Source organism: Lipotes vexillifer, unplaced genomic scaffold, assembly GCF_000442215.2.
Source record: "Lipotes vexillifer unplaced genomic scaffold, Lipotes_vexillifer_v1.1 scaffold98, whole genome shotgun sequence".
In the NCBI taxonomy this organism is placed as follows: Eukaryota; Metazoa; Chordata; class Mammalia; order Artiodactyla; family Lipotidae; genus Lipotes; species Lipotes vexillifer.
In genome coordinates, this window is record NW_006799611.1 from 2,070,193 (window position 1) to 2,082,789 (window position 12,597).

General features: G+C 59.1%; 3 protein-coding genes across 4 annotated transcripts in view; 2 read left to right on the top strand and 1 right to left on the bottom strand.

Moving 5' to 3' along the window:
• The window catches only part of LCN2 (lipocalin 2), a 4,014-nt gene extending 2,179 nt beyond the window's left edge, over nucleotides 1-1,835 (top strand). The window contains exons 3-6 of the mRNA XM_007471757.1: nucleotides 329-408; nucleotides 605-724; nucleotides 960-1,061; nucleotides 1,813-1,835. Coding sequence (XP_007471819.1) covers nucleotides 329-408; nucleotides 605-724; nucleotides 960-1,061; nucleotides 1,813-1,835 — 325 coding nt within the window. The remainder of the gene's footprint in view (nucleotides 1-328; nucleotides 409-604; nucleotides 725-959; nucleotides 1,062-1,812) is intronic.
• Nucleotides 1,836-5,641: 3,806 nt separating this feature from the next.
• Nucleotides 5,642-8,801, top strand: BBLN (bublin coiled coil protein). The gene is made up of 2 exons (XM_007471758.1): nucleotides 5,642-5,786; nucleotides 8,629-8,801. Exons 1-2 carry the CDS (start codon nucleotides 5,708-5,710, stop codon nucleotides 8,799-8,801), a joined length of 252 nt encoding a protein of 83 aa, XP_007471820.1. The 5' UTR covers nucleotides 5,642-5,707.
• Nucleotides 8,802-10,351: 1,550 nt separating this feature from the next.
• CIZ1 (CDKN1A interacting zinc finger protein 1) overlaps nucleotides 10,352-12,597 on the bottom strand; it is a 17,904-nt gene continuing 15,658 nt past the window's right edge. For both annotated transcript variants that reach the window (XM_007471759.1, XM_007471760.1), the window contains exons 15-17: nucleotides 11,285-11,354; nucleotides 10,938-11,059; nucleotides 10,352-10,567 (exon numbers count right to left, since the gene is read on the bottom strand). In XM_007471759.1, coding sequence (XP_007471821.1) covers nucleotides 10,352-10,567; nucleotides 10,938-11,059; nucleotides 11,285-11,354 — 408 coding nt within the window. The remainder of the gene's footprint in view (nucleotides 10,568-10,937; nucleotides 11,060-11,284; nucleotides 11,355-12,597) is intronic.

Genomic DNA, 12,597 nt, shown 5'->3' on the forward strand with positions numbered 1-12,597 from the left:
TGTAGGGAAGGCCACCGAGGGGAGACAGCCCTGAAGAGGAAAGGACAGTGGGTGCTGGAGGGAGGGTCTGAGCAGGGTCAGATGTCCCAGGGCAGACCAGGCAGTGACAGACAGGGGTAGGCTCAGAGGGGAAGATGCAGGCCCATCTCAGCTGGGTGGGGTAGGGACCGCCTGCTGTGGTGGGGATGGACTGTCTTGGGCTGGGCCAGGCCAGGGGCATCAGAGTCCCACCCCCTCCAGCTACAGCCCTGGCCCCCACCTCATCCAGCCCAAGGAGTCCAAGCCTGCGTCCACTCCGGTCTCACTCACCCATCTCTCCCGCCCACAGGGACGAGCGCTGTGACCACTGGATCAGAACTTTTGTCCCAAGTTCCCAACCCGGCCAGTTCACCCTGGGCAATATTAAGGGTGAGTCCTGAATGAGGTGGGCCCTGGGGTTGGGCTTCTGGGGGGGGTAGGGTCCTCCAAGAAGGGGCACAGACCTCCCTGCCCGTCCACACAGATGCTGTTCTGTGGGAGAAGCCCCTGCAGATGGGCCAGGGAGAAAGGAACGGCTCCCTCCTCCCAGCCTGGGCAGGCTGACCCCTCGCCCTCCTCTCCACAGGCTTCCCCGGGGTGCAGAGCTATACCGTGCAAGTGGCGACTACCAACTACAACCAGTTTGCCATAGTGTACTTCAAGAAGGTGTACAAGAACCAGGAGTATTTCAAGACCACCCTCTACGGTGGGTCTTCCCCACCGCCTCGGGGACCCGGCTCCTGGCCACACTGTCGGGGGACAGGCCCACGCCAACCCGGCCCCCCAGGTCCTCTCCAGTGTCAGCTTGCAGTCCCTGTGGGCGGCCAGGGAGGGAAGTCCCCCTGCAGACCCTCCATGAGGAAGGGATCAGAGGTGTTGTTCGCGCATTCAACGATATTCATGGAGTATTTGCCGGCCACTCACTGGCCATCTGGCCACAGGGAGGACCAAGGAGCTGAGCCCTGAACTGGAGGAGCGCTTCATCCGCTTTGCCAGATCCCTGGGCCTCACCGATGACTACATCCTCTTCCCTGTTCCAATCGGTAATGGCCAGCTGGGGAGAGGAAAAGGGGATGTGGGAGCTACCCAGGCCTGATGCTGCCCGACCAGGGAAAGCGGGGGAGGCGGGGCTCGGTCCTCTACTCCAGTCACTGGAGCCCCTGGGAGCCACTTTGGGCTCAGGAAGACCCTGCCCCCCCCCCAAGGATCCGTGGGGCACCCAGGGATCTGGGCCCCAAGGGTTCCTCCCTGACAGATGAGAATTTCAGGCCCAGGTCCAAATTCCCCCAGTGTCCCTGCCCCAGGCCACTTCCCCAACACCCCAGGCCCTAGCATCCTAGACCACTTCCTCCTCACACCCCCTCATCCGAGGCCACCTTCCCCCTCGCCTTGAGGCCGCTCACCACTGACTTGAAAAGTACCCTTGTCTTCAGGCAGCCTGGACTGGGCAGGGGGCTCCAGCTAGGCCACTCAGGGAGCCACTGGCTCCCCAAAGCTGAAGGGCTGCCAGGGTCAGCAGGTAAACAGGCAGGAGGCCTGGGCGCCCGAGCTGATGTGTGGCTGGGCCTCACCTGCCTCCTCTGGAGAACAGGAGTCCCCCAGGTCTGCTCGTCCTCAGGCTCTTCTCCCAGTCCCTTGCCCCAGCCCCCCAGCCCTGAAGGGAACCCCCAGATATGCCTTTGCTGGGCCAGGCTGGGGCCTGGGGTGCCCAGGGGCAGTGCAGGGGTCCCAGTGGGCAGGGGTCATACACACACACACACACCTGCCCATTCTGACAGACTCTCTCCCCCACAGACCAGTGCATCGATGACCAGTGAGGGTGCAGTGAGTATGGCTGGGGAGGGGGCTGATGGGAGCCAGGGTGCAGGCCTGCCTTTGCCCCCAGCCCAGGACTGCTGTTGTCTCTACCTCCCCGTCTCCCTCTCAGGGGCCTCCTGTCTCTCTGCTCTCTGCCTGCATGGGGATGCCTGATGCACGTGTCCACCCATCAGAGCGCCTGGCTACCCCCGGGCGCACTTGTCAGCCTTTGCCCGGCTTGGTGTCCAGCTGTCCCCACCAGCCCAGACACCAGTGACAGGAGAGAGTCCAGAGACCCTTCTCATGGCACTGCCCACCAGCTGCTCTCCGGAGCCCCACCTTGCCTGCTAAATAAACACATGCCCCGGTCCCCAATCTGTGCTCCTTGACCCCTGGGCCACCTGGGAGGAGGACAGGCAAAGGATGGGCTCACATTAGCATCACTCCTGGACCCCCTGTGGTCCTCAGCAAGTGATGGCGGCCACAGAACCCACGGCCAGCTTTGGCTGGACACTTCCTAGCTCTCCACCCACCCCCACCCCACCCCCAGGCCCGTCCCTGCCTTTGAGGGATGCCTAGTCCAACAGAAACACTGATGGGGCCACACCTCATTCCCACACTCGATCACCTGCGGTAGGTGCCACAGCAGAGGCCCAGCCAGGGCCGGGGAGCTGGATGGGGGCTGCGAGGGCGGAGGTGCTGTCACCCTCAACTCACCAGGACTCCTGTGGATGCTGGAAGACAGCAGCCAGGGCAGGAGGGGTGCACAGTGGGTGGGGCAGAAGCACGCCCAGCTTGAGGGTCGCCAGGGGTGGTCCCCTGCCCCTAGGGGGTGGCAGTGTCCATGCTGACCCCATTCAGCATCTCGTCCTCACCCACACCTCTCCTCTATGATGACCTCCAGACCACCAGGGGCAGAGCCGGGGGTGGCAGGGAGGGGGATTCGCTGCCAGGAATTCAGATTCCAGGAGACTCGAGGGCTCCAGACCTGTACCGTCCGCTTGGCTGGGCCCGACAAGCCCTTGTTCACCCACAGGCCGCAGCTGGAGCCCCTCCCTGTCTGCACCACACACAGGAACCCCCTCCCTGGCCTCTTCTTCCGTTGCAAGGTCAGAGGTCAGAGAGGGTGGGGTTCTGAAGAAACCCAGGCTTCTCCACCCACAAACTTGCACACCTACCCCTTCACCCTTGGCTGGGGGAAGGGGAGATACTGGAGCTGTGATAATCCTGGATAATCTCTCTATCTCAAAGTCTCAATGTAATCAAGTCTGCAAAGGCCCCTTTCCCAAATAAGGCACCATTCACTGGTTCCAAGCACTAGGACCCAGATATCTTCGGGGACTGTTATTCAGCCTTCCACGCGGGCCTTGCAGAGGGGGTGATGGCAGGGCTTGTGAGATGAGGGGTGAGAGGCGAACAGCGATGCCAGAGGCGGGGCAGCGCCAAAGCACACCCCCTCCCCCCATCAGGGCTGGCTGGGGTAGTGGCTGTTTTGTCCTGGGGTCTGCTACGTGGACCTCGACCATAGGAGTGGGGTGGGCAGAGTCCAGGTTCGCTTTGGCTTCTGGGAGCAGAGAAGGGGCCAGCCAGGTAGGGGCCTCACCACCTGTGCCACCCAGCTCTCCATCCTCCCACCCTCACTCAGCCACTTGGGGGATGAGGCTTTGGCCGGGCTCTCCTCTCCTTCGCACCAGGGAAGCCTCCCTCTGCCCACACCGCTAGCCCCAGGCCCCGGGCACACGCTCAGGCCCAGGAGAAAGGCCACTCCTTGAATGCTATGGTGGGATCCCGCTGGGGGCTGTGCAGCGTCCTGCAGACCCTGCCCAGTTCTCCGTGGAGTCTGACTTTCAACAGGATAAGCTAAGTGACTCCCCTGCCTGGTCCCCACAATGGGACGGGCACCCCGGGGTCGGGGAGGGGGTACTCTCTGGGGCTGCGTTGTCTCCTTGGGAAAGAGAGGAGCTGAGCGGGGTCAACACTTGGCAGAGGTGTGAGCAGGGCTGAGAAAGGAGGGCTGGCTGATCAGTGAGAGGCCCTCCCTGAGACCCTGGCATTTCACTAAGACAGAAGAGCCCTGTGTCCTCTGATGCAAGCAGAAACACCTGTGTCTGTGTAGCACACAAGTGCGCAGAGACACAGCAGAAACACAGGTCACATATGTGGACATGCTGACAGAATCCAAACACGTTTATCCCTACAAGCATAGGACACCCAAAGAAAAGCCCAGGCGCATGTTTTCTCCCAGTTATGAAATCACACCTGAGATCACAGGACCGCACAGACGAGGGGAGAAACACAAAGACTCCCAGGCACACAGGGACGGGCAACAGACCCTCAGAGACACATACAGGTTCTCAGAAACATGCCGACGCACGTACAGATACACACCACACAGACACAGCAGTTGGATGCAAGCGCTCATGCATGCAGCCTGCATGGGGATGCCTGATGCACGTATCCACCCATCAGAGCGCCTGGCTACCCCCGGGCGCACTCCCATCACCCTCCCGAAGCCAAAGACTCATCCCTCTCCAGGAATGGCCCAGGTGCCATCTGCCACCTGTTCCATCCATGGGCCTAGTACCTTTTTTTTTTTTTTTTTTTTGGCAGAAAATTTCAACTTTATTTGGCCAGTGTGTCCGGTTCCAGGTAGTGGGAAGCAATAACAGAAATATTGGGGTAGCCCCAGGTGGTGGGAAGTAAGTGGATGCCTGGCTGGAGGAGGGCAGCTGGGGGGATGGGAGGGAGGGTACCCACCCATTATAAAGGAGGGTCAGCTGACCTGGGTGAGGGGTTTTCACTGCAATCCTTCCTGCACTGGTTCAGCATGGGCCTTGCCTCCACTCAACCTGCTTCAAAGAGAAGGTGGGGCTGCCGTTATCCAAGTCAGTGGTGGCTCACAGTTCCTCAGTGAAACGGTAAGGCAGCTCCTGGGACAGAGAAGATCCCTTCCCATTGTCATCATCGGTAGCTCTGTCTGACCGCCACCCAGGGATGGCCTGCTCTCAGGAACTACCAGTGTGAGACCAGCACCAGGCTGCAGCAGCCATGTGGCCTCCTCCAGGAGGCCCAGCTACAGGAGTCCCAGTAAGTGAGCCCCTCTCCCCTGGATATGGGCCTCACTCAGCTGTATCCCTGGCCAAGATCACACCTCTGGTTCCAGCTCAGGAGCGACACTTTCCGGCTGGGTAACTTTGGGCAGGGTCCCCTTTCCCAGCTGGTAAAAAGGGTGGGGTATGATGGCAGCTGGGCAGACTATCCCGAAGCCTTCCTTGACTGACAGCCACAAGCTGCACTCTGCTGACCGTGACTCTCAAGTAGGCTGTGAACGGATATCTTCCCTGCACACTGGGGGCCTCGGAAACAACTCGTCTCAGATTTCTCCCATGCAGAGGCGCCGGCTAGCTTACCCGCAGGTCCCCAGCAGCAGGATGGGGCAGAGTGGGGGGGTCCCAGGCTGCCCTGCCCTTGTGCCGGGTTGCTCGACCTGAGGGCAGAGCCCCCACCGCCTAAGATTCTCACGGGGTGGTCCAACCCTAAGATTCTCATGGGGTGGTCCAACCCGGCCGCCGGGAGAGGGGCGGGCCCGGGGACCGGCGGAAGTGGGCGGAGCGCGACTGTGAGGCAGGGTGTGGGCGGGGCTCGAGTCTGGGGGCGGAGTCTTACGGACGGGAGGGGACGGGGCTCTGGCGGCGGGGCAGGGCGGAGCTCTGGCCGCCGGGCTCCGCCTTGGGGGCGGGGTCCCGGCCCACCGGGCGCGTCCCGCCGCGGCGTTCCGCCCTTCCGGCCCCGAGTTCCATCCACCGCTTCCCTCTTCCGCCCCGCGCCGGTTGTCGGCGCGACCGTTACCGCGTTCAGTCGTCGCGCTGCCCTTGCGGCGCCCGAGCCCACAATGTCGGGCCCCAACGGGGACCTGGGCATGCCGGTGGAGGCGGGCCCGGAAGGCGAGGACGACGGCTTCGGGGAAGCAGGTGACCCAGGGGGGCTGCTGAAACGACTTTGCTTTCTCCGGGGTGCCCTCCTGGGAAGGGGAATCGGGGCCGGGATAGGGACCGGGAAGGAACCGCAGAGCCCTCCCATCCCCCCGCCCCAGGGTGGTTCCGGAGCAGCAAGCGCCGTCCGGAGGTTTGGGACGAGCACCTGCGAGCGGGTCCCTGGAAACCGCAGCCTTCGAGAACTGTGGGCGACAGGCCCCGTTTTACAGATGGGGAAACTGAGGCCGCTTCAGGTCACTCGCCCTTTGGGATTGGGATTTGCTCCAGACACTTCTTTCAGCCCCTGTGGAGATGGAGACTCCTAAGGGGCCGGGGCCGGGAGTGGACCGTCTTGGCTTGGCAGGAGGGGCTATCTGGGTGGGCGTGCCGCCCTGCTGAGTCAGCAACCCCAGGCACCTTTGCTGGTGTGGCCTGGAGCCCTGGCGAATGTGACTTGCTTACAAAGCAGCCTGTTGCCTTCACAGCACTGCAGGGGCTGGGGGTAGGGGGGGAAGGAGAGAGAGCCATCAGCTCCCTTCTCCCCTTCTGGAGCCTCAGTTTCCCCACCTGTAAAATAACAATAATGGTTAGTGTCTCCCGCATTGAGATGTATCAGGATTAAATGAGAAAGTGTATGGAAAGTAGTAGGCTTCAAGCATGCAAGTGTCCTGTAAGTGGTTATTATTCCCTTTAGTGTAATAAAATTTAGTTTATTAACTTAGAGGGCAGGACTTAGTAAATGTGGGGTAAGTTTGGAGTCTGCTTTTGGTTTTGTTTTGGGTAACAGCTTTATTGAGCTATAATTCACACACTGTACAATTTACCCATTTAAACTGTACGATTCAGTGGGTTTTAGGATATTCACAGAGTTGTGCAACCATCGCCACAATAGTTTTAGAACACTTCATCACTCAAGGTCTGCATTTAATAAAGAGGTAGAGTAAGTGGGGTAAGTGGTGGGCTGCCCAGTTTGCCTGGGGCACTGCTGGTGAACAAAGGCCAGGTGTGGTAATCACGCTGGCAGCTGTGCTGGGGGCATCTGGAAGGGTCTCCCAGGAGTCACACTGAGTGGAAGTTGGCAGATTCACAGGACTTAGGGCATTGGGGAGGAGGGTGTCCCCGATGGAAGGCGAAAACTTGGAACCAGGAGGTACCCGTGACACTTGACGCAGACAAAGCCTAGCCCCAGTAGTGGAGAGAGCTGCCTCCCCCGTCTCTCTCCCCACTTGTGTCTCTTGACCGGAATGTGAAATCTTGATAATCGCGACCATCTACTAAGTGCTTGCTGTGGCCAGACCCTGAGTTCTTGATATATGTATTTAAATCTTCACAATAACCCAGTTCTTATTCCCTTTTTCCAGAAAGGCGTAGTAACTTGCTGGGATGGGGCAGAGCTGGGACTGAAACCCAAGTGCCCCTGCTCCCCAAGTCTGAATCTTGGCTCTGCCACCAACCAGGTGGAGGACCCTAGGCAGGTCTCTTCCTTCTTGGGCCTCGGTTTCCCCATTTGTACCACAAGGGAGTTGGACTCCAGGATCCAGCAGAGGCTTTCCAGGACTCTGTCCTCTGTGAGTTAGGACAACTCTGGGCAATGGGTACCCTTCCCCCAGAATGCAGACACATTTGCACCCTTATCCCAGACACTCTCCTCTAGCCTTGGTCGTTTCCACACACCGCCAGCCGCTTCCCCTTTGTCCCAAGCTGGCAGCTGAGTGTATCTGAGTCATGGGCTGGCTCAGAACTGGGTCCCGCAGTGGGCACAGGCCCAGACCTTGGGTCCTAGGGGACATTGTGTGGCTGAGAGAGGCAGGTCAGAAGTGTCTGTGGAGGAGGGAGTGACGGTTTCTGGTGGAGACCAGGGAAGGATTCTTGGAAGAGGAGGCATTTGGAGCTGGTCCTTGAGCGGCTGAGGCATTCTGGATGGCAGGGGCAGTTAAGGAAAGGCAGAAAGCCTGGAACGTCAGGCTTCATTCATTCATCCATTCATTCATTCAACAGATGCTTACTGTGTGACACTGAGGGCACTGGGGAAACAGCAGTGAACATAAGACCATTCCACCTCTCACACAGCGCTCACTGTAGTCTGGTGGGGGAGACAGACTAGCACACGGTCACAGCAGCCGAGCCAGAGGTGGGGGCCGTGGAGGTGTGAGAGGGCAAGGGGATCAGGAATAGAGGCCGGATCAGGCTGGGGCGTGGGAGGGCTCCCTGTGGCAACATCCACGCTGACACTTGAGGGATGAGGGGGGCTCATCCAGGAGGAGAGGAGGGAAGGAAGACAGAAGGAGGACGCGGCACATTCCAGGCAGAGGCCACAGCATGTTCAAGGGGCCTGAGGTGGGCAAAGGCAGGTGTGAGAGAGGAAAGGAAAAGGCAGGGGAAGTGGGGCTAGAGAAGGGAGCAGGGCCTTGGAGTCTGCTAGGAGCTAGGGCAGGGGGAGCCAGAAAGGGCTGGAGAGTGGGACCTGCCTGGGGACAGAGGCCTTGATTGCCTGGCTCAGGAGCATGGGCTCTGGCCTCTAGGCAGCTGATGCAGGAAGTAAAGAGGAGACCTGGCACCTGGTAGGAATTCCCAGGCAGGACACTGTCTGGCTAACCTCCCTGTGACCAACCTAACCCTAGAAAAAGCTGGTGCACTAAGGTATTTCTCCAAAGCCTTTCCTCCTTTGATATCCAGCCATTTTCCAGTTGGTGACAGTGAGCCTCAGGAAGGAGTAGGGACTTGCCCAAAGCTCTTTAGAGGCAGGCTGGGGGACAGTGGCAGTGGGGGTGTGTGTGTGTGTGTGCCTGTGATCCCTGAGGAGATATGGGACCTTGACTCCCTTTCCCCTTCCTCCCAGAATACGCTGCTATCAACTCCATGTTGGACCAGATCAACTCCTGTCTGGACCACCTGGAGGAGAAGAATGACCACCTTCACGCCCGCCTCCAGGAGCTGCTTGAATCCAACCGGCAGACGCGCCTTGAGTTCCAGCAGCAGCTCGGGGAGGCCCCCAGCGATGCCAGCCCCTAGGCTCTGGCAGCCCCTGGCCAGGCTCTGGCAGCCCCTGGCCAGGCTCTGGCCTGAGCACTCACTACCTGGCTTAGATACCTTCTCAAGGGCTGGCCTACAGATTTTCCGGGGCAGGGGAAGGTGGTGTCTGCCGGCCTAGGCCACTCTTCTGGTACTTCCCTTGGCGTACCTAGGCCCGCCCCACCTCCCGGCACCCCCTCCTCAGGGCTTCCTCCCCACTGCTGGCCAGGTGTGGGCCAGCGACCCACCCACCTTGCCTGTCTGCCCAACTCCTGGACGCTCCCCACGCTGCCCAGGCCTTGAGCGTCCACATTAAACTGGTCTCCAACACCACTGCCTCCTCTCTCCTCTGTATCCCGGGATGAGGACCCCAGTGGCCGCCAGAGGTAAACAGGGCAGTGGAGGCATCCCAGGCATAGATCACACACCGGCTCACGGGCCTGGTGGTGGGGCCGGGCTTCTTGGCCTTCTTGTATTTCTGGACACAGAGGTGCAGGTGAGGTCAGGGCTTCCTCCCCACCGGGTGTGCTCCTGGCCAGCGGCTGCTTCCCCAGCCCAGATGAGACAGCATCAGCCATGCTGTGTGACCCTGTGTGATGTGCTCAGCTTCTCTGGGTTCTAGGGCCTTTCACTAAGACAACCGACACCAAGACATGCTGTGCAATATGTATAAAATAGATAACTAATAAGAACCTGCTGTGTAAAAATAAATAAAATTAAAAAAAAAAAAAAAAACATGCTGTGCAATCTTGGTTTCCACCCTCTTTCTCCTGGCCTCAGTCTCTCCAGCTGGCCAATAATAGAGCTGGTCTGGTTATCTTGTCTCTAAGGGTCTTTCCAAATGGGGAAGTGGAACTAAAGAGCCAGCTCAGCCCGGGCCCCACTCACTAATGATTCATCATAAGGTCTCCTGACAAGAAGGGTGGGGTCCCCGCTAATGAACATGAACTTGGAACCAGAGGGCCTGAGCAGCGAGGGCCCCCACTCCTGCCCTTCAACTTCCGTAGGGTCCAGCTGGGAGAGGCCAGGACAGGGGTCCAGAGTTCAGGCTCGGGATCAAATTCTGGCCACTCAACAGATATATGACCTCCAGCAGGCACCTGACCTTGCTAGGCCTCAGTTTCTTCATCTGGGATAATAGGATAATTTGGGGATAACAAGACCTACCTCCTATGGACATTGTGAAGATTAAATGAGATCTTACTTGAAGGTAGTACTTTCCTAGCCTGGGTACATTATTAAGAGGGAAACTGAGGCTCAGGAGGTGAAACACCTCATAATCCCAGAGTCCCTGGTTAGGGAGCCTGTCTTCAGCTTTCCAGTTCTGCCACCACAGTACCCACAGGGGCTGGGTGCTGACTGAGAGCTAGCTGGGGGCCCCCTTTCCCTGTCCACCCAGACGGAAGTGCTGGTGGGGACTAGACAGCCAAACTACCTTCTTTTATTGGATTTTGAGTAAAAACACCAACCATGTCACGGTCTCCACACAGACTCCTAAAAAGCGTAGCAGATCTAGACCCAGACAGGGCAGCTGTGGGCCGCTCCCTCCATCAGGTTTTGAGGCGGCTTGAGCGCCGGGGTAGTGGGTGCTGAGCGGGTTGGGCTGTCACCTTGCTGGGGGTTTTGGCTGTGTCCTGGGTGCTGGGCTGCGTGGGTGTGCGGCCGCCGGAGGTGAACAGAGCAGTCAGGGCGTTCCGGGCGTTGATTGCACACCGGCGGCTCACGGGCCTGGTGGTGGGGCTGGGGTTCTTGGCCTTCTTATATTTCTGGACACAGAGAGTGCAGGTGAGGCCAGGAATCCTCCCCACCTGGTGTGCTCCTGGCCAGAGGCTGTTTCCCCAGCCCAGTTGAGACAGCGTCAGACATGCTGTGTGACCCTGTGTGATGTGCTCAGCCTCTCTGGGCCAGAGCTCTAGAGCTAACAGCCCAGCCCTCAGCACCCACCAGAACAACTGCAGAGAGACATTGGCCCCAACGTGGCTCTGATTCCCTTTGTGGGCAGAGCCTCTCACTGGGGGCTGTACCCAGGGGCTGAGGCCAAGCACAGGAGGGAGGTGGCCACTGGCTGTCCCCGTCAGCTAGGACACAGTCTTGACTCCCTGGGCAGGGCAGAGCCGGGCAGGGGGCCTGACTCACCTGCAGGTTCTCAAAGTGGGCCAGGGACTTGCAGTGGGAGAGCTGCGCCCCTGAGTTGCTGTGGTAGAATTTGTGACAGATGCGGCAGATGTAGCCCATCACGGGCACCAGGAAGTCCACACCTGTGGGACAGCAGGGTCTGTGCACTCACATGCCTCACCAGCCAGGTGTCCCCCCTTCTCTAGGGGCCCATTTGCCACCCCCCCCCAACCCTCCAGATGGGAAAAGAAAAGAGGACGATGGGACAGGCTGCCTGGCCAGGATGCTGTGGCTGGTATCTGGGGGGTAGCCTGGAGGCAACCTGAGGGCCGCAGCTCCTGCAGGTGGGGTCAGGGCTGGGGTCTTACCATATGCCGTGTTGGGGCTGTAGGTCTCCGAGCCTTTCCACTCCTCTATGGATATATCTCTGGATCTCACCTGGAAACACACAGGTGTGGGCCTCCATTGGTTCTGGCTTCCCCTAGCCTCCTCCTAAATGCAGGCGGGGACTGGAACCCACCCATGCTCTTCAATCAAGGAACCCCCCCTTGATTTCCAGGAGGTTGTGGGTGGCATGCTCTGAGCCTTTGCACATGCTGATCCTGTCCCCCGAGTGCCTTTCCCAATCTATACTTTCCAGGTTCAGCTCAATCAGTCCCCTCCTCCAGGAAGCCCTCCTGCTCCCACACTGGCCATAATCCATGCCAGGTATGCCCAACACATCACACGTGTCATTTCGCTGAATCCTCATAACAACTTTCCATGGTTTGCCCATTTTACATAAGAGGAAACTGAGGCCCAGGCACATTAACTCACTTGCCCAGGGTCATACAGCGGGTTTATGGAGGTGCAGGGTAGTGAGCCCTGGTGAGCCCCCAGCCCTGGTTACACTCTGCCATGAGCCCCCCGCCAGCTCCCTAATGCTGCAGCAACCACAGTCTTAGGGGGTAGGTTTCAAGTGATCAAGGATCCCTTGTCTCACTGGCTGGACATGAGCCCCTTCCAGACAAGGCCACGCCTAGCAGTGCCTTGCAAACAAATCTGGCTTTTAAGAATAACCACCACCCCCTGGGCTGTGACCCTTCCTTGCAGTCTGAGTTGGGACTATTCTAAGCAGAGGAACAGGCTTATAGAGGCCAAGGGGCTTGCCCAGGGTCATGCCACTGCTGACCGCTGAGTAGCAAAGCTGGCATCTCCCCCAGACTGCTTAGGGCTGGAGGCCACCCATGCAACCTTCCAGCCACAGCCCCGTTATGCACCGGCCCCTGTGGCTGCCCCCTCACCACCCTGGACTGTAACAGACAAGCTCTGTGAAGGCAGGGGCCGGGACTTCATCCCCAAGTACCCCTGGTATCCAGCACCAGGGCCTGGCCCAGAACAGATGCTCTGGAAACACTTGTTAAACTGAAAAGCTCCTCCAGCTCCTTGCTCATGGGAAACAGCAGAGCTGGGGTATTTTGAGCACGGGCTCTGCAGTCTCACCTCCTGGCATCCAAGTGGGTGAGATTCTGCCAGGAAAGTGCTTGGTACACGCGTGGCATACAGTAAGTGCTCAAAAAATGTTCACTGCTCTCGCCATCATCCTCATCATCATCTTTCACTGACTTTTCCTGTATGCACCACATAGCTCCCCTCTCCATGCCGTGTGTGTGTGTGTGTGTGTGTGTGTGTGTGTGTGTGT

Bases quoted from the DNA above. Each gene is read 5' to 3' on its own strand.
- BBLN (XM_007471758.1), top strand. From the start codon at position 5,708: ATGTCGGGCCCCAACGGGGACCTGGGCATGCCGGTGGAGGCGGGCCCG. The intron at 5,787-8,628 runs GTGACCCAGGGG...CCTTCCTCCCAG, and splicing joins CGACGGCTTCGGGGAAGCAG to AATACGCTGCTATCAACTCC.